At 39.5% G+C, this 23,613-nt stretch overlaps 1 protein-coding gene across 1 annotated transcript in view; it reads left to right on the top strand.

The window, feature by feature from the left end:
• The window catches only part of MAN2A1 (mannosidase alpha class 2A member 1), a 206,580-nt gene that overhangs the window by 122,488 nt on the left and 60,479 nt on the right, over positions 1 to 23,613 (top strand). The window contains exon 13 of the mRNA XM_004706587.2: positions 23,068 to 23,233. Coding sequence (XP_004706644.1) covers positions 23,068 to 23,233 — 166 coding nt within the window. The remainder of the gene's footprint in view (positions 1 to 23,067; positions 23,234 to 23,613) is intronic.

Genomic DNA, 23,613 nt, shown 5'->3' with positions numbered 1-23,613 from the left:
TGGCTTCAGAATATAAAAATGCTTAAAAATATTTTTTAAATGCTTAGTTCCAGAAAAGGCACTCCATTTGCATGCTACCATGTATTTGACCATTTAATGATACTCTGTGGATGACCACCCAGCACCTTCCATGTTTTCTTACTTCCTCCATACACTCTCACCTTTAGATCCCATTCTTCGTAGTTACCTAGGTTTCTAGGTTCTGAAACTCCAGAACCATCATTGATTTATACCTTTTTGAAAATTACTAAATTTCATCAGAGAATCTTTGGATTTTTAGCTCTCTTCATCTCTGATATTCATCCCTTCCGTTTTCACTTGGTCACTGCCATCCTTTACACATTACTTTAACATCTGCCATGGCTTCCAGTCCTCTTGTCTTCAATTTCTCTATGCCTCCAGATCGTGATAGATAAATGATAGATAGATAGATAGATAGATAGATAGATAGATAGATAGATAGATAAATAATTATTGTCAAAGTAATCTACTATGTCACAGCTTTGAGAAAGGTACTCAACATTCTCCAGGAATTTCTTATTGCCTATCGAGTCAAGTCTGACATGCTGGTGACTTGTTTTGGTAGTCTGTTGTGTAACTAACTCCCCTGAAACCTAGTACTTTAAAATGATAGCTAAGTATGTCTCTCATCGTTCTGTTCAATTCCTGCTTGGGCTCTCATAACACTCTATAGCCAGTTTAAGACTGAGGCTAGAGTGTACCGAAGGCTTGACTTGACTGAATGTCCAAGAGAGTCTACTCATGGGACTGACATGTTGCTGTCAGCCAAGACCCCAGTTGACTCTCATAGCAGTGTCTACATGTAGCCTTTTCATATGAGTTGTGCTTTTATCACAATTGTGGCTGTTTCCAGAGGGAGTGTCTAGGAAAGAGAAATTCTATTACCCACCCAGATGCTAGCAATATTGCTTATTACAACATGAATTTGTTAGAAGCATTTGGCGTAAGGACTGGATGGAGAGTTCATAACTTTCCTAAGGTATTTCTAGTCCTAAAAACGAGTCTACTAAGAACTTGAAATGCTGAGCTAGATCTTGCCTTGTTCTGGATCTTCATATTGAATGGGAGGAAAAGGGTACTACGGAAAAGGATTGACAGGGATACTGTGCTTTTTTTGTAAGAATTGTGCTTTTTTCACATATATTAGAATGGATGAGCTCTAATCTGATCATCTATTAGGAAATTAGTATGGAAATATGATCAAATCGGTACAGAAATAGGTAAATAGAATAATAATTTTAACATAAAGTCAGATTGAGGGTGTCCCTTCTTGAAAACCAATAGCATTTAAGGTAGTTAGTACAATGAATTACGTGATGTGACTAGCATTTCCCACTCTGAATATGCTGTTATTTTGAGGGCAGCTTTTAAAATTTTTCAAATAAGCTACTGTTTACAACCTTTCTTTTGATAGGCAAACTGCTGACAGTAGCGGAGTTCTTTAGATCCATAAAAACGGACGTAATCTAGTTTTGCCTGAGTATGAATATCATTGGTGTATTTATGAATTTATACTCTACTGGGCTTGTGATGAGTTTATGATTCTGTTTAAGAATAAATGACTTATACAGATGTTTATTTTTCCCGCAGTTCCATCTTACTTTATATTTTGTTAGTTTTAATTTTTTCAAACTACAGATGGGCCACCTTTCTGATAATCTAGAAATTAGTTTCATTATCTGCTGAAATATTTTTAGAAGGGCTGCTTTACTCAAAAGACTGTTTAAGTAGAGTGCAGTAAATTATTTAAATTATCAAATGTTTCTTATGGAAATGTAGGCACCTTCAATATATGTTAGTTAATTTTGTGTTAAATGCTTTTGCGATGTTTACTGACCAGAGCTCGTTTTGGAGCAGTCATGCCATGGTAGCAAAATAAAAATGATCCGATAAAATGTTTGCTATTCTGAGTCAGGAATCCATGCGCTTACGTTTCCCCTGCTTTTTCTGGGAAATTGAGAGACCTTTATGGGAGAAGACAGGCTTCACATCCCCAGTGAGTTTCCTCCATCGCTGACATTTCCATATATTTTATGACATCAAGAATGATGAGTATTAATTTTTGAAAGACTCTTTGAACCACACATTGACTCAGATGAAGTAACAACTATTTTATTTAAAAACAAAACAAAACTTGACACTTCCAATTTAAATGATGGCTGACTGGACCCCTCTGAGACAGACTCATTCAGTTATCATTAAAACTCGTCTGAAAACATGGACGATGAGGAATAGAAGTGCCAAAACCTTGGTGTGACAGTCAACCTATTGCTAGAATCATGGATGTTCAAAAACTACAAAGCTGTTAGAACCGGACTGAAATTGCAATTACTCACTGGTCTCCACTGATAAAAAGTTAGAAATAAAACCAACACATGCTCCTAAAAGCAGGTATCAAGATTCCTTTTGCTTTTCAGTATGTCTGTCTCCAAAGCTAAGAGATTCTGGTATAATGCCAACTAAAAAAAATGACAGACCAGAGGCTACTTTGAATTTCAGATACTTGAGCAGATATGTGACTATTCTTGCCTTTCTTCTCTTTGTACCCTATATCCTACCTCTCCCGAATAAGTAATATCTGCCTTCACCAGTCCCTGCTTCATTGACACCCTCCATGCCTTTCCTCTGCCCATGGTCCCTTGACCTGTAGCTAGCAGGCTGGGGTACTTGGCTCCCTCTAGTATTTCAGTTCAACTGTGTGATTATCATGAATCAGTTATTTATGCCCAAACCGGTGGCTTTTGTTACTTTACTTTCACAGTTCAGTTATTATAAAATTGATGAATTACACAAAAAGTGGTAACTTTTTATGAAGTCAGGTGCTTCATTAATATTCAGGGAAGGCAAGTCACTGATAAATATTGGTGAGATGATTGAAAAAGGTTTGGGAAGAAATCATAAAGATATATAAACAGTCTGTATTCAGATTACTTAATATTGTTAAGTGTTTTAAGTTTTAACTCTACTTCAGAGAAGCCTAAACCAGAAATAAATCAAATAGATGATTTGAAGCATGTATTGTTATGCAGAAAATATGACACAGCACTCCAATCATTAGTTCCTTAATGTTCTTATATCTATTGAGTAGGCAGTGTTACTTACCCATTTTTGCTTGATGGTAAACTAGACTGTTAAAAATAATACATATATATTCTAAAGATTTCCTACAATTACTTTAGCAGCAGGCTTATTACTAGCCTGGATCGAATTTATGAGAGAACTTGTATTATGTCTGTTTCATATTCAATTTGGAGATTACTTTTAGCAGAAATAAAATGTTGGTAGAGCATTGCATCTAGGGAAGTGTGCACCCAAGGAGAGTGCAATTCATGGTGTCATGGGCCTGATGACCATTTTAATAGTCTCTCCTGGTGAGTAGCATGAAGCCTCAGAGTCAGAGCTTGTACAGAAGATTGAATCCCAGGCAGGCAGAGCCACCCTGGATGTAAGCCTGCCTTGGATGTAGGAGGCTTACAGTCAGGCGGGATCTGAAATTCACTCCTCTGTCATTGCAGCAGCTTTATATTCTTCATGGCATTATTAACAGAGTACCAACAGTTCTCGCTGCCTTCTTATATGGAGTTTCTCAGACTGTGAATCCTTACAGGAACAGACAGCCTCAACTCTCTCCCAGGCAGCTAGTAGTGTGGCGTCAGCAACCTTGTGCCCAACACTCTCCTGGCAGCACCACCAGGGCTCCATAGGCCAACGTTAGCTGGCTGATAAATCAAAATTAAGAATACTTAAGTGAGGGATAAAACAAATATACATCATAAATTCAAAGTATTATTGAATTAGATTTCCAAGCTGTAAGTAGAAATGTCCACCTACTCTCAACAGAACTTTTAGAAATTTAAAAGTAGCTTTATCGGCAGTAATAGAAGGCTGTAGCTTCCAGTTGTATCAATACTTCACAGTGTTAGGGCAAGAGCTCCGCAGGAGAAAGACTGGGTTTTCTGCTCCCCTAAAGTTCGTCTTGGGAAGCACACGGGGTCGCTATGAGTGGACATTGACTCGGTGGCAGTGAGTCATGTGCTGTAGGATGAACTGGGCTCCATAGAATTTTCTTGAGTGAAGTGTGTATGGAATCGGATCACTAGAATTTTAATCCATTTTGGTAAATCTCCAACCTTAGTAGTCAAGTACAAACCATTTAGGGTACCTAAGTTGTTATTTGAATTAGCTCCTCTATTCTGTTGTCTTCATTTACCCTCAATGTACTGTTGACTCTAAATTCATTACTAAAATTTAAAGGTGGAGAGGATGAGTATATGTGAAAAAAGTTAGGTATAATATTTGGCAGATTTTAAATAAAGTACATATTTAAAAGTAAGCTCGCCTTTGAAGGAAAAATTTGTTTATAGCGATGAATATTAGGATTTTCGTTTTTGTTTTTTGCTTTGAGAGAATCATCTTGTATTACTTTCCTTTCAGGCTATTATGAAGTGTGCGGTACTTGTAAATGCTTACTTGTGTTAGTCTGTATTACTCTTTGTATGTCTAGTGTTGCACTTCGGATTATATTCAACTGCATATAGCAGAAACCTTATTCCAATGGCTTCACAAGAAAGCTGTGGTTTGTTTTATTTTATTTTTCCCCATGAAGGAGCTCTGCAGCGGGCAGTCTGTTGCTGTTATTAGTTGTTGCTAAGTCAATTTCAACTCATAGTGAGTGTTACAGAGTAGACCTTCTCCATAGGGTTTTCTTGACTGTAATCATAAGAAGAACAGATAGTCAAACATTTATCCAATGCCTACCGTTCTCAACAGCCAAGGAACTTGATAGTCAGTTTGGGACTTTTTATATGTTTCCGGAGGTCTTCAAAGATCCAGCCTCCTTTTATTGCTCCTTCCTGCTATCCTTAGCCTGTGACTGATGCTCTCATCAGATAGTTCCTGCATCTGCAGATATGTATCTCTCTTGCTGCAAAAGACAAAAGCCATGCCAATTGAACATGCTTTCTTTTATTAAATTGGGGTTGCATTAAGTTTATGGGAAGATCTGCTAACTAGAATTGTAATTGCATTTCATTGGCTTGAACTCTGACACAAAGTTTTTTTGTTAGTTTTGATGTTTCTGTCAGTAAATTGGAATATGAGTGGCTGCTGGGTAGTAACTAGTAGTGTGTGCCATAAGGTTCATTAAGTAGATGCACGGGCTAACTAACTCAACGTCATTGCGACTGATATTCTGACTGAGACTGACCCAATAGGGCAGAGTAGAAATGCCCTAGTAGGCAAGTCTTTCCAGAAGAAGAAAGCCTTCTAGTTCTTCTAGTTCTTCCTGGGAGCAGCTAGTGGTTTTAAACTGCTGACCACGTGGTTAGCAGCTCAGTGTTTAATCTACTACACCATATTCTAATCATCGTTTGTTCTTCCTTACTCTCTACTTCAGAAACTAAAGTTACGTTCTATACTGTAGAAAGTGATCGATTCTGGACACAAAAACTAAAGTGTTTCTCAAGGCTCCTCATTCAAACCACACCAAATTCATTGCCCTGGAGTGGCTTCTAGCTCATAGAGAGGAAAATCATATCACACGAATCAAAGAAACAGTGATTCTGTTGGTTCAGAACAGCTTGATGTTGTAAAATTAAGAATTGGGGAAGTGATACAAAGTTAAAGCACCAAACAAGAATAAGTACATTTGTCTTATTGATACTTGGGGTGTCCACATATTAAGATAATTTAGTATCCCTAAGCATTTAGCCTTTCATAGGGAGCTGTTTGAGCATGTTGAATGCACTTATTTCAGACAGTCGTTCATTCACAGACAGGTATTTTACACTCCTGCCTAATGCTGAGATGTGTTCATGATTTCTTTCCTCCTTCCCTTCTTAATCTTTTCTGCTAATCCTCTCAGGCATGGGGTCCTCTCTATAAGATCTTTGGGTTGAGCTCTGCTATTTAGCCTGCCCTTCAGTTATTGTCAGTGGTATTAAGGCCGCTGACTCCTAGCTACTATATACAGAATGAAATGTTACCCAGTCTTGTGTCATATTTATGATTTTACTTTAAATGCTTCCCAACATGGGAAGTTCATCCTCCAGCATCATATTAGGCAATGTTCTGTTGTGTTGTGTAAGGCTTCGATTGGCTGATTTTCAGAGGTAGATTGCCATGCCTTTCTACCTAGTCTGTCTGATTCTGGAAGTGTTGCTAAAGCAGGACTTCCTATTCCTGGGTGAGTGAAAAGGAGGAAGAACCGTGAGATGGTTGGCACAGTGGCTATAACAGTGAGCTGAAAAGTTTAAAGTTTATTATAGCCTGCCCGAGCATAGCGGTAAAGGTGAGAATGAAAATGTCAGACCAGGAAGGGTTTCACTCTCTGGTACTCGGGGACTGTAAGACAAAGCAAACTGGACAGTACCGATGGCACCAAGGAGCCCTGCTGCTGTCCCCGTTCCCGTTGGGCTGCTATTGGATGGGTCAGCCCTTGAAACCACCAGCTACTCCGCCTGAGAAAGAGGGGCTTTCTGCGGATAACAGTTACATATCAGAACCTCACGGGGTGGTTCTACCCCAACTTAGAGGGTCATGGTGAGTCGGCATCAACTTGATGACAGTGAGCTTTTTTGTGTTTGGAGTAACATCAAAAATATGTCGATTCAGGTTTGGTTTTACCACCACATAAACTATGAAAAATCATTTGATTTCAATTTCCTCTTCCAGAGCTTTTATTTCAAATTTCCAGATATTTTATAAAGATTCTAGACCTGAAAAGAAATACAGGTTGAGAGAATTTTGATAATTGTCTACCGTAAATAACAATGTTCCCATGCACAGCGAAGCAGAAACATCCTTGCTCTTTTGAATGACTTCAGAAAGAATCCTGACGGGGTTGCTTTCTCATTTGCTCTGCCCTCCCCTCTGGCCCCTGGAACACTGTTGGAACAAGGCTTTGCCTCTGAGGAGGCTGCTGTCTCTTTAGCGCTCACCACATTCTTACCTGTACTTAATTTTTGGCTGACTTTTTTTCTTCTATATTCTTTGCAAGAGTTGTTTCCTTCTTTCCTTGACTCTACGGAATAGTCTACCTTGAGACTATCTCAGCTTCTTGTTTTTCAGCATTAGTATTTTTTTCTCATTTTTCCCACTCCTGAAATTGTAATTTTAATATTTCTTGCATTTGGTGGATTAAAGTTTATTACAGCCTGCCTTGAACAATATAAACATGTATTAATTATATATAAATGTTATTGTCATGTGGGTATTTGAAAACACATTGTGAGTTGGCTACTGTAACCTCAGCTGTCATTTTTAAGTGATTAACAGTCGGGGGTTTGCTTCCATAGTGCTCCTGAAAAGTGGTATTTCCACTTCTTCAGTCTTCTGTGAACTCTAAAAGTATCTACCCACCCACCATCACCCACTCCCCCCTACCTGGCGTATATTTAATAAGCTTTAATTTTGTTCTTGGGTACAAAATTGTTTTAGATCTTACTTGCACAAGTAGCTAAACAGACTGTTTTCAATGATAGTTTTCAGTTTTATTTCTGGAAAAGCCATGGCAAAGTACTTAAGTCTTCAATGAACACCTGCTAAATGGCCTGGTTAGGCTATGTTTTAATTGCCTTTTAATTGTTTATACTTTAAATCAAACTCTGCTAACTAGCTGTGCAGTTCTAGTGTATTGTCTCCAGATTACACAATGAGTGTAGTCTATCTCCTGTGTTGTAGTTGTATAGTTTGTCTTCTAATGAAATTAAGGTGGTGTTGCTTGTTGCTTACAACAGCTTGCAGTCATCTCACCCAGGGCAGTGATCAGGACATGCGTAAGATGGGTAGGGACAATATGTGGCTCTCTCTGTAGGATTATGATGAGATCATTGGATGTACGATAGCATGAAGGCAGAGATAGCGCGGCACTACTATCTATAGCATAGGCAGAATTCCAGCAGTTTCCAGTGAAGCTGTCTGGAAATACTTCAAACCTCAGAGAAACTTTGGAAAGAAGAGGAAATAACCCTCAAAGAATAGCAGACGTTTGGCCTTGGTGTTTTGTAGGTAATGAGGATTTTGAATGTTTCTATTGTATTATTGCTTACAGCTCCTATTTCCCCCCTATTAGTGGAATTATATTGTGCGCTATGGGAGTGTTACAGTAAATCAAATTCTGGACTCTGATTTGTATTGGGGTGAGGGCGAGTGGGATGACCCTGTGAGAGCGATTCCTTAGGTGTTGATCGTGACTAGTCTCTGGCAAGGTTAATCCTCGGCCCTCTCGCCACCTTCTCTTCCTCCCCACAGTCCTCCTATCTTTGGCAATTGCTGAAACAAAGCCAATGAACTCCAGGCAGATCAGAGAGTACGCTGAAGCGATGTGGCATATTTCAAAGCCTTCCATGCTTCTGAACCAGATTTCTTTTCTTCTAAATGCAGATTAATAAGGCGTGCACTACAAGAGGAACAAGGAAAAGGATTTTAGTGAAGGTATCCTGATCCTGAAAAGTCAGGGAGGGCTTCAAGCCCATCTTGGACTTCAGAACACTTCACAACTTTGTGGTAAAAAGAAAAATTTTAAATAGAGCCTTTGGACGTGTTAAATTTCATCCATATTTGGAGAGTAGCATTACTTTAAAAAAAAACCAAAACTAGACCAGAATATGTGTGAAACTGGGCTACCTTGCAAATTAAACCATATCTGGAGCTCAGATTTGTAGTAGGTACTAAATATATGTTCAGAGAATTATCAGCAGTTGATTGGCTTGTGTGCTTTACTTCCAAATGTGTTCCTGATCTCTCGTGACATTTTGTTTGCATCCACAGACAAAATGTGAGTGACGGTTTCTCTGGTGTTCTGTATCTCCTTCAGTTGGTTCATTGGCTTGTATAGCACCATGCCCTTCCGAGGACCAAGACTGTTTCTAAAAGTGTTTTGAAGATATAAAATAGTTTGTGTTTTGTTGTTTCATATTAATACTACTGACACGATGCCTTGTAGCATGAAGAGATGTCACACCAATAAAAAGTTGTTGTTTCTTCTGTTCACTTAGAAACTTCACACGAGATAGATTTCCATTGTCAACAGAGGTACACCCTAGGAATACATACAGTGCCATGTCTGCCTTTTAACCACAAAATAGCCTCATTCCACTGAAAACTTTTAGTCTTTTTATTTGTGAAAAAAATCAATCTGTTTATGTACTCTGTGTTCTTCCAAAGTTATACCCTCACATTCATTGGAGAAATGAAATTTTCTTCCAGGAGATGAAAATTACATTTTGATTGAACATCATTCCTTATACAGTCACCCATAAATATAATGTCTTTCACTGTCTTCCTAGAACATGGCTACAGATGTGATTTCTAAATTGATGAAAAAGTAGAACATTTTAATGTTTTAGGTAAAACAGATGGCATTTTGTTGTAGGGAAAACTCGCTCAGAGTGAAAACAACTTAATTGGTGGCAAGACTCTTGGGGTCCACCAATTATGTACAAATTGTGTTTCTTTATTGTTTTAGTACAAACCATTTTAGAATAGTTAGAAAGAAATGGTTGTCCTTTTTACTTACTTAACCTTTTTCTGTTATGTTAGTGATGTTCTAAGATTTTTCCAACTCCCTTATCAAAGCTGTAAGTTTACATTTTGATTTTACTTTGATTACTTGTATCCTTCTGGATAGGGTTTTCCCATACTGGGAAAGCACTGGGAGCTGCAGATGTTCTTCTGAAGATTAACACTTAATTCATTGTATTGAGTTACATTCATAGTTACAGATTCCAATAACATTTGTGATGCTAACTTTTTAATTTCTATGACAGAATTTATTATCAGATGTCTGGGAAGAGAAAGTGTTGTTAAAGGAACCCTGGATTGAGTCGGGGGACTGATTCTGGCCCTACCTCTGTCACTAATTAGCTTCATTTTTTGGTTGTCTTTGTTTTTTACATCTCAGTTACTTGTAGTGTGTCGGGAGAAGGGAGGAGGAGCACAAGTAGGTGATCCCCAGGGTCATGTCCAATTGGCATGTGATTCACTTCTGTTTAAGTATAACTCATTTATAAAGCATCCATTTGGATAAATTCCAGGAAAGGAAACTGCGTGGTTAGGACACTCAAACGTGGGAAGTAACCAAGTCTATACAATAACTGGGTCTAGAATAAGGAAACTATTTTCTGAAGTATCAGTATTGTAAAATGGAGACACCGTGTGTAATAATTCCTTCTCCACCATCTCTTATAAGGAATGAGAACTTGCTGGGGAAAAACTGTCTGTATTGGCATCAGCAGCAGCTGGAGGAGTAGCCTGGATGCCATTATCACAGAGAAACCACCTCGCCCCAGACCTGCCACCACAGGTGGCTGGAAGCTTTCATAATGAAGGTGGTTCTTGGCAGGGATGGGTATAGAGCAGCGGTTCTCAACCTGTGGGTCACGACCCAATTGGGGGGGGGGCGGTGTTGAATGACCCTTTCACAGGGTCACCCGATTCATAACTAGCAAAATTACAATTATGAAGTAGCAACAAAAATAATTTTATGGCTGGAGGGTCACCACAACATGAGGAACAGTATGAAAGGGTCACGGCATTAGGAAGGTTGAGAGCCACTGGTATAGAGCATTCTGGGGAGGAAATGATCACAGTGGCGGGGGAAGGGTAGTGGGTGCTGCTGATGTTCGTCTGGGCTTCTGGCACATGCACCTTGGGAGCCTTGCCTACTCAAGGTACCTCAGAGTCTGGCAGCTTTGCAGTTGAAACCTGGCTCTGTCAGTTAAATAGCTGTGCAACCACGGACAGAGTCCTGAACCCCACTGTGCACCTGTAAAATGGGCGTGATCCTGGGTAGCTTATATTCACAGAGTGATCCGAAGCTGAACGGCTCTAATTGAACTGAAGCACAGACTGATATGAGGCACTGGTTCAAAGACTTGATAAAGTGCTTATTGTTTCTGGTTGCTGTGGGGCCACCACATGTCTGCAGCATAGAATTGCTCCATGGGGTTTTTCAAGACTTGTCCCTTTAGGAAGTAGATGACCAGCTCTCTTCCAGTGCACCTCTGCATGGGCTCAAACTGCCGGCCTTTTGGCTCGTCGTCAATTAATGAACTGTTTGTGCTACCCAGGACTCCTGATGAGTGCTCGCTGCTGTTGCTCTTACTGTTGCCATGCATTCCAACTGTACCACCTGCCAAATTACTTTTACTTTGAGTTGAAAAATAGCAAAATATGCTGTAAGATACTGTTTTATTTAACTTGTTAATTTGTCTGCTACTTGCATAAACAAACATAATCCTGTACCCAAATATTTCGTGAAATGCTGCTTTTGGAAATATTTACTTAATATAATCTAAACTATAAGAGCTTTTATAGTAACATTTCCTAGACTTCTTGGTTTAGCAAGCGAATGAATTTATAGAGATTAAATATTTAACTGAGGATAGCAACTTTAGGCCCGCTTGTTGTTTTATTGTTTAGTGAAGATGCAGCTTTTTATTTGGGTTCAGTCACACCTGTAGTGTGCCTGTTTGCCTTCTTTCTGAACTTGTCCTTGGACAAGTGACTCTCCACAGGATGACAGATCCATAATATATTTGCCTTTGAATTTTAAGAAAGCTGTTGCTCCTAAGTACTGGATAGGGAAATGTGATGAAGTGAACTTTCATGGTTATGAAGGTCGGGTAGCGATTTATAGTACTGTCCTCAAGTGAAAGGATCCCCGTGGCATAGTGGGTTACGAGATGGGCTACTAAAAGCAAGGCAGCAGTTCAAACCTACTGGCTCCTTTGCAGGAGAAGGATGAGGCTTTCTGCTCCTCTAGGGATTTGCAGCCTGGGAAACCTACAGGGCACTTCTATGCTCTCCTGTGGGTCACTATGAGTCAGAATCGACTTGGCAGCAATAAGTTTGGTTTATATTCAAGTAAGAGCCTGATTTTTGTATCTAGAACAAGCGGTGTCTATCACTTTATGTTGATTTTTTTTTCCTTCTTGTTAGTTCAGGCCATATATTTTATTTAATTCACTAGAACTTTCCAGAAATCATCATTTATGATGTTCCCACCTGTGAAACATCAATTTCTGGTCATCTAAGAAAAACTACATTGTTTTAGAAGGATTTTAAGGGGAAAAAAGTAATTCAGTGTATGGCATTGCCAGTAAGCATTGGACCCATCAACCAAAAGATTGATGGGTAAAAGCCACCAGCAGATCCAGGGCGAAAGATGAGGCCATGAAGATCGGCATCCGGGAAACCCTCCCTAGGGTTTCCATGAGTCAGAACCAGCTCCATGGCAGCAGTGCATCGGAATGGAGTCCCTGCATGGTCCAAAAGGTTAATGCACTGCACTCGGCAGCTAACTGAAAGAAAGGCCGTTTTAGTCGCCCCGAGATGTGCCAGAACAAAGGCCTGTTGACCCTGTGATGCGCAGTTCTCTCCACCGCCCATATGGTCTGAGTTCAAAATTGGCTCAATAGCAACTAGTTTTTAGTACATACGAATAGGCATTGGGGCGTGCATGAAAAATTGTGTGCATGTGTGCATTTCTCCAGTGAAACGAGCCCTGTACCAAGCAGTCAAAGCTGGTAGAGAGGGGAAAAAAAAGAGTAGACTTTTAGGTTAAAAGCAACAACCTTGACTGGTGTGAAGGTACAATCAGCCGTGTGTTCTTTATACAGTTACAGGTGTTGGTTTTTCTTGTTTGAGTGCTTATTGTTGGCTGTGGGCACTTGCACGGCGGCAGCAGGGTTTTCTAGGGGCTCTTCAAGCCTGGAGGAAGTGGGAGCAGGAGTACTAAATAGGAGACAGCGTCAGAGGGTGAGTCACACTGTTTCAGCCTTTGTGCCCGGCTGGCTCCAGCCCTGTGCGACTTTCTCTTTGCTGTTTGCTCACCCTCCACCCTCCATTCTGATTTTCCCTGATTCAAGATTTCCTTTTATCTGTATTTGGTGATAGAAAACATCTTTGGTCTTGGTGGTGTAAAACTAGAGCTTAGCCCACATTTTCCCATGGGAATAGTAGCCTGGTGTATTAATTGTCTCTTGCTGCTGCAACAAATTACCACAAACATCATGGCTCAGAATAACCCACAAACAGAGTTCTGGAGGTCAGAAGTTCAAAATCTTTTCCCTGGAATAGAGCCAGATGTTGGGAGGGCTAGTACTGCCTGGGTGGGCAGTGGGGACGCTCTGTGCCCTTGACATTTTCAGCTTCTGCAGACCTCCTGCATTCCTGGGCCATGGTCCTTTTCTCACGTCACTCCATTCCCTTCTTCCGTTGTCATATTCCCTACTCGACTCCGATCCTCCTGCCTCCCTCCCTCATCAAATGATTACATTGGGCTCACCTGGAAAGTCCAGGATAACCTTCCTATCTTAACATCCTGCACTTACTCTCACTGCAAGCTCCCTTCTGTACCACGTAAGGTAACATATTAGAACATGGACTTCATTGAAAACAAACAAAAAGCGCTGCTGTTGAGTCAATCCCGACACATCGTGACCTTTAGGACAGCAGAGAACTGCTTCTTAGAGTTTCTGAGACTGTAAATCTTTAGCGGAGCAGACAGCCTTATCTTCGTCCCGTGGAGTGGCTGGTGGGTTAGCCCTGATGCTCTTTTGGATTGCAGCCCAGTGCTGTCCCCATAGCACCACCAGGGACCCTTATGGGTGACCCGCTACACCTTCACAACTAAGTTTTGTTTTTCAAGTGTGAAAATAGATTCTGGAAAATTCTAGATACCTGATTTATAGACTTCATATTATTTAATCAATTTGGGATCATCAGGCTTGATCTATGTGGATTTTCCTTGAGCGCCTCAGGGGTTCAAGACGTCCAAATCTGGATTCATCACCTTCATATCTTTAAACTCTCCCATCTCATGTTCAGTTTTAGGTGTTCCATCATGGTTAATGATACCACTGTCTCTACATCATTCTAACTAGAAGCCAGGAGTTTCAGAAGACTTCTCTTTCTCTTACAACACATCCTTCTCCAAGGAATTAAAAAACTCCTACTGATAGGACATCCAACGTATATCTTAAATGTGTTCCTCCTTTCTATTTCTACCTTTACTTAGTAGACCTCCAACTTAGGTCTTCACCTTTATTACCTGGGCTATAGTGTAGTAGCTGTCTACTTGGTTTCAAATCCTGGCTTCATGTAGCGACTAGAAATACAGATAGTTCCTGATTTAAGATATATTTGAGTTATGAGAAACCACACTTCAAACCATCAGTTTGTTTTTCTTGCTGGAGTGTGTGTGTGTAGGTATCGGGATTATATTGTTAACATTATATAATACATACAGTGTTGTAGCACATAATTGACTGATGTTATCATTCTCATGTTCCTTCACAGATGGTCAGTACGCACAGTTTATTGTTCAGAACATTGCCAAAAGTAAGCTATGAAAGCAAACAAAAAAGTTGTATTCAACTTAACATCATAATAGAACCCCCATTGTAGTTTGGGACCTACCTGTAGCTAGTAAAAATGAAAAAATTAAACATGTTAAACCATGTAGTTATTCCTATCACCTGCATAATAAGGCGGCCCCCAAATTCAATGCCATCAAGTCGATGGCAACTTATAGCAACCCTATAGGCTAGGGCAGGACTACCTCTGAGTTTCCCAGACTGTGACTGTTGATAAGAATGGAAAGTCCCTGCTTTCTCATGAGCAGCAGCTGGTGGCTCCAGCTGCTGGCCTTGCAGTTATCAGTCCAACACGTAACCACTAGTAATGCATTGAGGATATGCCACCTATCTAGGACATTGTTGTCGCTGCTAGGTGCCTTTGAGTTGCTTCTGACTCATAGTGAGTGCTATGTTCAGTAAAACGCAGGCTGCCTGGTCCTGCGTCGTCACAGTTGTTTTCATGTTTGAGCCCATCGATGCAGCCACCGTGTCCATCCATCCATCCATCCCATCAAGGTCTTCCTCTCTTTCACTGCTCCTCCACTTTACCAAGTATGATGCTGTCCTTCTCCAGGGACTGGTCTCTCCTGAGAACATGTCCAGAATTCCTGAGACGAAATCTCGCCATCCTTGCCTCCAAGGAGCATTCTTGCTGTAGTTTTTTCAAGACAGATGAGTTGGTTCTTTCAGCAATCTGTGGGACTTTAAATGTTTTTCGCCAACACCATAGTTCAAATGGATCAATTGTCTTTCTGTTTTCCTTATTCAGTGTCCAGCCCCTATAAAGCCTATTATATTAAAAACCTGAGGTACATTAAACAATTTTTCTGCTTTACTACTTTGTGATGCCCTCAAAGCATTGCTGTATAGATCAGCTTATCAGGTAAATGAGAACCCTTGGGGGACATGCACTTCTTAGAAAAATCAACTGTAAGACCAAAGAGAAATATATATGTGCAGAGGAATAAGCTTAGAAGGATGAATGGAAACAGTAAACACAAGGAGGATGTTTGAAAAGTGTTGTGACATTGTAGGGAATTGTAATCAATGTCATGAAGCAAAATGGGAATGAATTGTTGAGTGGAAACCAATTTGCTTTGAAAATTGTCACCCAAATCATGGTTTAACAAAAACCATCATTGTGTGACCACCCTCCCCACATAAACGCTGAAGACGAATGTGTGCATAAGTAAGTGTGGTGAAGAAGGCTGATGGTGCCCGGCTATCGAGACCTATAGCATCTGGGAACTTAAAGGCTTGAAAGTAAACAAGCGGCCATCTAGCCCAGAAGCAACAAAGCCCACATGGAAGCAGCACACCAACATGTGTGATCATGAAGGGCCGAGGGGACCAGGCTTCAAACACCAAAGGTGGTGGGGAGGGGATCATATCCTCCTCAATGAGGGTGGCACGTGATGGGGACCCAATGCCCATCTCTAGACAACTGGACATACCTTGCAGGGGGGTAGTGGGGAGGAGATGGGTCACTTAGGGTTCAGTATAGCAATAATGAAACCCACAACCTTCCTCTAGTTCTTAAACGCTTCCTCCCCCCAACTACCATGACCCCAATTCTGCCTTGCAGATCTAGTTAAACCAGAGGATCCACAGCAGTACAGATGGGAATTGGAAACGCAGGGAATCTAGGACAGGTAAACCCCTCAGGACCAGGGGTAACAGTGGTGATACCAGGAGGGAAGGGGGGGCAGTAGGGGGGAATTGATCGCAGGGATATGCATATAGCCTCCTCTCTGGGGGACGGGCAGCAGGGGGGTGGGTGAAGGGAGATGGCGGGCAGTGTAATATAAGATATAATAATTTATAAATTATTAAGGGTTCATGGGGGGGGTGAAGGAAGATGAGCTGATTCCAGGAACCCAAGAGGAAAGCGAATTTTGGGAATGATGTGGGCAACAGATGTATAGGTGTGCTTTACACAATTGATCTATGTATTGTGATGAATTGTATGAGCCCCAATAAAATGATTTTAAATAAATAAAATAAAAGCACTAATATCTTAATACATTAAAGACGTTTTAGTGAATAGAGTATTTCTTAGACATACGATTGATGCTAGATAACCCACCATACCTTACTGTTCCAACTTAGTTAGATATGAGGAATCAGTCCGTGATCTGGTGACAGCCTGTCTATAATACAGTGCTCTCACACTGTCTCAGTCACATCATTTCCTTTTTAATTACGTGTAAAGTGGGTATGAAGTAATGTAAGACTATGAGGGGACTCAGAAGTTATTGGGAAAATAGAATTAAAAGATGATGGGGGGAAAAAGATGATGAAATTTACAAGACTTTTTGAAGGCGCCCCCCCCCCCCAAAATCTCAAAGAGACTCCTATTGTTTTTAATATCTTGATTCTTTCTAATGAATAAAATGGTTGGCATCATGAATTAAAACTAAGAAAACTAGATGGAATATATAAAAAAGACTTCAAATGGAAATTGCTATTTTTGTCAAATACACATAGATGTGTTTTCACATTCAGTATACTGCGTACAGCTTATTCTTTAGATCATGTTCTAATGAGGCTACTTGGAGAAGATGAACATGCTCTTATCGAAATGGCTCTTAGCATTGCCGTCCCTGATTAAGAATCTGACAAACGGAGCTCTTGCCTCTGCTTTTGTTCTTAACTTTCTCTGTGATCTTGGATCTGTCATTTTACTTAACTGTACAAAGGGGCTAATTATCTTACTGACCTTAACAGCATTTTTTTTTGAGAAATCAAAATAATACAAATACTCTGAAAAATCAAAACTATTAGGTTTTGATTTTACTCTTTTTAAATGATAAGTTCTCCTGATCTAATTGTTCTATATTCATTCATTCATCATATATTTATTACTCATTAAATCACTCAATATCCGGTAGAAAGCTAGGCATTTGATGCTATAATTATTTTTCATACAAACTTCTGCTTATTGAGCTGATTTTAAACTGCATTTATAGAGGAGGTGAAAATGTTTTATCTTTACCATCCTTATACATTCATAAAATTATGTTTTTTCAGTTAATGTTTTATAAATGTCTCCTCAAATATTCTTGCTACTTATCTCATGCAATGAAGTCCTAAGAGGAGCATCTTAGAATATTGCAAGACCCTTTTCTCATTCAATAATAGTTTATAAGTTGTCTGTCATAATGTAATGTAAATCACTTCTTGTACGTCCTGAGCTTCCTGAGGAGAGAGACTCCGTGGGACTCACTGGCATTGCTGAGGAGAAAACGTTTCACATTCGAATTTAGAACTAAGGGAAATTAGGCACTTAAAAATAAAAATCTCTGTAGGAAACTCCAGCTGGCAATAAAAAGTCCTTATACTTTTGTCCTGTGGGAGGAGTTTAAAAATAAGGTTGTAGAGTTAAGCCTGAGTTCTAATTGTTGTAGCACTTTGTAGCCGAGTATAGGCCCGTCTCTCTAGCCTCACTTGAACCTTGGTTCTCTTCAGTATCCAGTGGGAGGATCAAAATGTGTGCCTTGCAGGATTGTCCATACAGGCCTGGGACTGAGCCAGGCATACAGGAAGAATTCTGTGAATGAAAACTCCAAGGGACCAACTCTCCTATTTTGCCCATTAGCCAGTGCGAGAGGAAGACTGGAGGGGATATTCATCTCTGTTCATTGTTTAGGGGATACTGATTAGATGTGCTTCAAGAGAGGACTTGGGAATTGCCACAGCTGTCTTCTCAATATGATGTGAAGAATTTCTACCAGACGGGTGAAGTAGTTCTGAGTCTCCTTGTGTTCAGTAGATTCTTTAAGGAAAGAACCACATTTTCATAAACAGATCGTCCTGAAAGTGATTCCTAATTTGACATGAGCATACAGACAACCTTTCATTATATTGTATTCCTTTTGCTCCTGCCCAAAGAAGACCGTCGTCTGTCCACTAATTTGATTGGCAGGTAACATGAGTGTTATTCTGCATAAGATGAGGTCATCCCATTTATGTAGAAAATTGAGGTAATTGCCTTAGTGGAACCCCAAGTTGTGGGGGTCCAATATCACAATGAGTGTGGGAAGCTTGATGACAGATGATTGCTGTGAAGATGTTGCTAATGTGGTAGGGGAAGGCAGAACTCTGTGCTGCTTAAGACAGTTTCCTTTGAGGTAAAATACAGATGAATTCTCCCCATGTTCAAGATAAATAACTCTTATCTTCTGTTACTGTTAATCAAGTGTAAATCACTTTCAGTAAGTTAGTATGATATTATGGTATAATATTGAAACCTGTTGCTTTTTTCTCATAGCGTAAAAAAAGACACTGTATAACAAAATATTTAACCAAACTAATAATGTCAATGAAAATGTGGTGAATTTGTAATGAAATGTTTCTTTCTCCAAAACTGTATCGTTTATGATCATACCTTTCTTGTACTCTCCTTAAAATGTACATAGATAGGAGTTTGAATGCGTATGTTTGTCAGGTAAATTTGTAATGTGATACATTGGAGAAACATGCTGTGAATCTCTAATTATGTTAAAAAATTATTTTCTTAGTGTGGCATTATACTCATTATATACTCTTACACGTTTAGTTTTTGAATAGATTCCTAGCATGATAATTACATAATCATTCAGTACAGTAGAAACATCATTATGGTCAAATACTAATTAGCTACTAAAATGAAACAAAACCTAGTTCACAGCTTATTATAAAAAGTGGTTTAATGTAGAAAACCAAATGTATGGTTAAAATTATTATTTGCCTAAAATGTGAGTCATTTTTCCCCTGGAGAAGAATCATTTTTCTGGATGCTCATTATCTAATTTATTGCTTGGGAACACATTGTGTTTTGTTATCAGTGCCTTTGTGACCGGCTCTGTGTGATGGAGCATCCATAGAACTTGCCAGTGGGGATTCTCAGCTAGTGTGCTGCAGGCAACTGGGTACCTCAGGGTTCTTGCTCCAGAATTAGGATAATGGATAGAGGGTCTCCGAAGGCTCCCCCAGGCCACAATTTGTAGAGGTTCTCACACACTCGCTCTATATAAGTTTCTAGGAATATGGCATATAGCAGTGAATCCTTCCTTTCTGGAGCATTGATTTGAGTCCCTTTAGTGCTGAAGATAAATGAGTCTCAACCATTTTTCTTCCTTGGTGCACATTAGGAATTTGGGACAATCCCATGGGCAATAATGAATCTTGGCATCTGTGATTTTCCAGGTGTGTTTCTAGTTGGAGAACTGTCAGGCAAGACATAAACTGGTGCAGGGGAAGTGGGAAGGTGCAAATGAAATCCTGCCGATGACCAGTGAGCATACTACCCAAGAGAGCATCGCTCTCACTCTCCTGGAGAACTGCTTCTGCAGATACAGTGGAATTTTAAGTGTTTGGCTGCTTAAGCAAACACTTGGGAAGCAAGGCCTGGTGATCAACTTTCAAAAAGTTGACCATTATAAAACTGATGGAGCACAGTTGTACTCTGACCCAGATGGCCCTCCGTGAGGTGGAGCCAACTTAATGGCAACTAGCTTCTACTAGGAGGTTTCGGTGCCATTTTGCTTGTGACTGCGTGGTTAGTCCGCTTTTCTAATTGTTGTTAGGTGCTGTGGAGTCAGTTTTGATGCATAGCGACCCTGTGTATACAACAGAACAAAACACCACCTGGCCCTTTGCCATCTTCACAGTTACTCTTACACTTGAGCCCATTGTTGCTGTTGAGGACCTTCTTGCTTTTGCTTTGTCACTGCCCCTCTGCTTTACCAAGCTAGATGGCCTTCTCCAGAGACTGCTCTCTGCTAACACCATGTTCAAAGTACATGAGATGAAATCTCTCCATCCTTAGCCATCTAAGGAACATTCTGGCTGTTCTTCCGTTACAGATGTGTTCAGTGTCTTGCAGGCCATGGTACTTTCAATATTCTTCACCAGCACCACAATTTAAGTGTATTGATTGTTCTTCAGTCTTCCTTATTCTTTATCCAAGTTTCACAAGCATATGAAAGGATTGAAAATATTATAACTTGAATCGGGTACTTCAACGTAATACTTTCTTTTTAGCACCCTAAAGAAATCTTGTGCAACAGATTTGCCAATGCAATAGGTGGTTTGATCTCCTGACTACAGCTTCCATTACCATTGATTGTGGATCTAAGCAAGACAAAATCCCTGGCAGCTTTAGTCTTTTCTCCTTTACCATGCTGTTATCTATTGGTCCAGTTTTGAGTATTTTGTTCTACTTTATATTGAGATGTAATCTATTCTGAAGGCTACAATCTTTGATCTTCATCAACAAGAACTTCCAGTCCTCCTTACTTGTAGCAAGCAAGGTTGTGTCTTCTGCATATCACAGGTTGCTAAAAAGTCTTCCTCCAATTCTGATGCCCTATTCTTCTTCAAATAATCCAAGCTTCCCTGATTATTTGCTCAACATACAGATTGCGTAATTATGGTGAGAGGATGCAACCCTGATGCACATCGTTCTTGATTTTGAACCAAGCAATATTTCCTTGTTCTGGTCACACAGCTGCCTGTTGATCTGTACAGGTTTTGCATGAACAAAAATACCTGAGCTGGGATTCCCAGTCTGCTAAGGCTATCCATAGTTATGATCCACACAGTTGCATGCCTTTGCATAGTCAATAAAACACATAAACATATGGAATTTTGGTACACACAGTGACACACATTGGGTCTTATTATACTCATCTATACTGTAAGCCTCGTAGGAATTGGGGACATTCGTGTGGTCATATTGGTACCATTTTTATTTGAAGGAATTTAAAAAATCATGGATGCTTCCTTAATTATTTATAAGTCCAACTTTTAATCGATTTTTTTGCTATGTTCTCTTTTCCCTAAATCTTCTCTCCCCATCTTTCTCTTTATTTTTGTCTTCTAGAAGTACTGGTTCTCTACTAATTAATGGTTTGTCATGTAGTTAATACAAAAATCTATACAGCACACATAGAGGTTTAAAGAGCATTGCTCAACTTTCTGGTGTATTCCAATAAGCAATGCGAACTGACTTCCTACTGCTTCAGTATAGCTACTACTGCTGCATTTGTGGCATGGTGTGTTGTGTGTGTGACTATTCAGTTCTGTGTTCAACTTCCAAAATACTTTATTTCATGTAAATATTGACTATTGAACCAATGAAGTACACAGTTAATCAAACATCCTCCTGTAATCAACAGTAGGACTGCCCATTTCTTTGAAGAGATTAGCTACAGACCGTATTCTCAAGTGAACCCCCAATCTTGCAAAGGCTGCGGATTGCAGGAAGCCTATGACGAAATCATGAAACAATGAACATCTATCTGGCAGAGTTAAGTCAGTGAGAAAAATCAAGGATGTTGAGTGCTTAAAATGAGCATTATTTCAATATTAAAGAATTGAGAGCAGCTGTTAGGAAAAAGGATGACATCCTTGAATATTTTTACATGTGTAATTATGTTTAAAAACCATCCTGTGAAACTTAAATGTTATATGATGTATGTCATAATGTGCTAGTATGAAATATTATTGAAAATATTCTGCCAAAGTTCTCATTTCTTTTATTCATTCTGAGGATTGCACAGAGCTCCAAATGTTGCCTCTTTTTTTGGAAAACATTTCATTTTATTTATTGTTGTTTTTAATTAAAATTGTTTTATTGGGGCCTCCTACTTATAACAATTAAGTCTTTCTTTTCCTTGTTTTAAGTTGCAATCAAAGATTTTTTTTCACCATTAGTTGTTATAAAATTTTGACTCTTATTTAAATTTCATTGTTCCTTCTTTCAGAATGGACTCTTGTGTGATAAGAGCTCCCTATATATAAAACATAGGACCTCTGATGGCACTGTGGATTGCTAACCATAAGGCCTGTGGTTCAAACCCACCAGCCACTCTATCCAAGAAAGATGAAGCTGTCTGCCTCATAGAGATTTGCAGCCTCAAGTCACTGCCAGAGTCAACTCACCTCATAATGCCCCTCTAGGATGTGGTAGAATTTCCCCTTTGGGGTTCCTGAGACTTTACTCCTTCAGGGGACCTGACAGTCTCATCTTTCTCCCAAAGAGTGGCTTCTGGGTTTGAGCTACAGACCATATTCTCAGCAGCTCAGTGTGCCACTTACTATGCTACGCCACCAGGGCTCCAACGGACAGGCCAGGAAACCCTATGTAGGCTGACTGTGAGTCAGAATTGATGCGTTAGCAGTGGGTTTGGTTTGGTATATAAAAAAAACATTTGATTTATGTGATTCTTGTCTAGCCATGGTTTTTCCTGTGTTAATATCCCAAAATGAATGTCAGATTTTTTATTTCAATTAATTGTGGCTAAATTCCAGGCAATTATTTAATTTTTTATTTAGTGAGAGTAGGCAGGGACCCGAGTAGTCATTTTATAAAGCTGATTGTTTTAGATCAATAGAACCATATTTATATAGGTCATCTCCTGGGATATAGAAATACCTCAATTATAGTTCTATTAATGCCTTCCATTTGTAAAACATTTTACACTTTAGAAAATGCACTTGAATCTTTTTATTTCATTACCCATTGTACTTTGTGGTATTTGTTGTGATGAGACTATGTTCTCTATAAGTTCTACAGAGTCCCTTATTATAATTCTTTGCCATTTGTTGGCTCCATGACTTATCAGTCTTGACTAGGGTTCCTACTGAGGGTGTGAAAAAAATGAAAATATTTTGTGATTCCAGTAGTGAATTTTTTTTGCAGGTATCTTGTAGTCTATAATCCTTCAGAACAGGACCGGAATTCAGTGGTCACCGTCTGGGTGAGTTCTCCCTCTGTACAAGTGACCTCTGCTGCAGGGAGACCTGTGGAATTTCAAGTGAGTGCAGTTTGGGAGTCGGCGAATACTGTATCACACACAGCCTATGAGGTATGTTATTCCCATAGAACGTAGGGTGGCATGGTAAAGAAAGAACAGCCAGTATATATTTTATGAATGTATCCATGACTTGTTGAGCCACCGTGCCAGTGTATGTGAAGTGTATGTAAAAACCAGAGAGCTTCATTGGCTATTTAAGTAGAACTCAAGGGGAAAAAAAATCTTATAACTGTTTTAAGTTATGCATGTTGTTCTCATTATGTTATATATATATATATATAAGTAGTAGTACATATTAATATGCAATTGTATCTCTTGGCCCTTATGTATAATTGTAACTTTATTCTGAAGTAAAGAAATAATCATAAATATTTAAATTTTTGTTTAACTCAATTTAATCACAATCATGAATATTGAAATGAGATAAATAC

Source organism: Echinops telfairi, unplaced genomic scaffold, assembly GCF_000313985.2.
Source record: "Echinops telfairi isolate 266 unplaced genomic scaffold, ASM31398v2 ScPeMD7_7469;HRSCAF=8507_1, whole genome shotgun sequence".
Lineage (NCBI taxonomy): Eukaryota > Metazoa > Chordata > Mammalia > Afrosoricida > Tenrecidae > Echinops > Echinops telfairi.
This window is presented reverse-complemented; position numbering and strand designations above follow the sequence as displayed.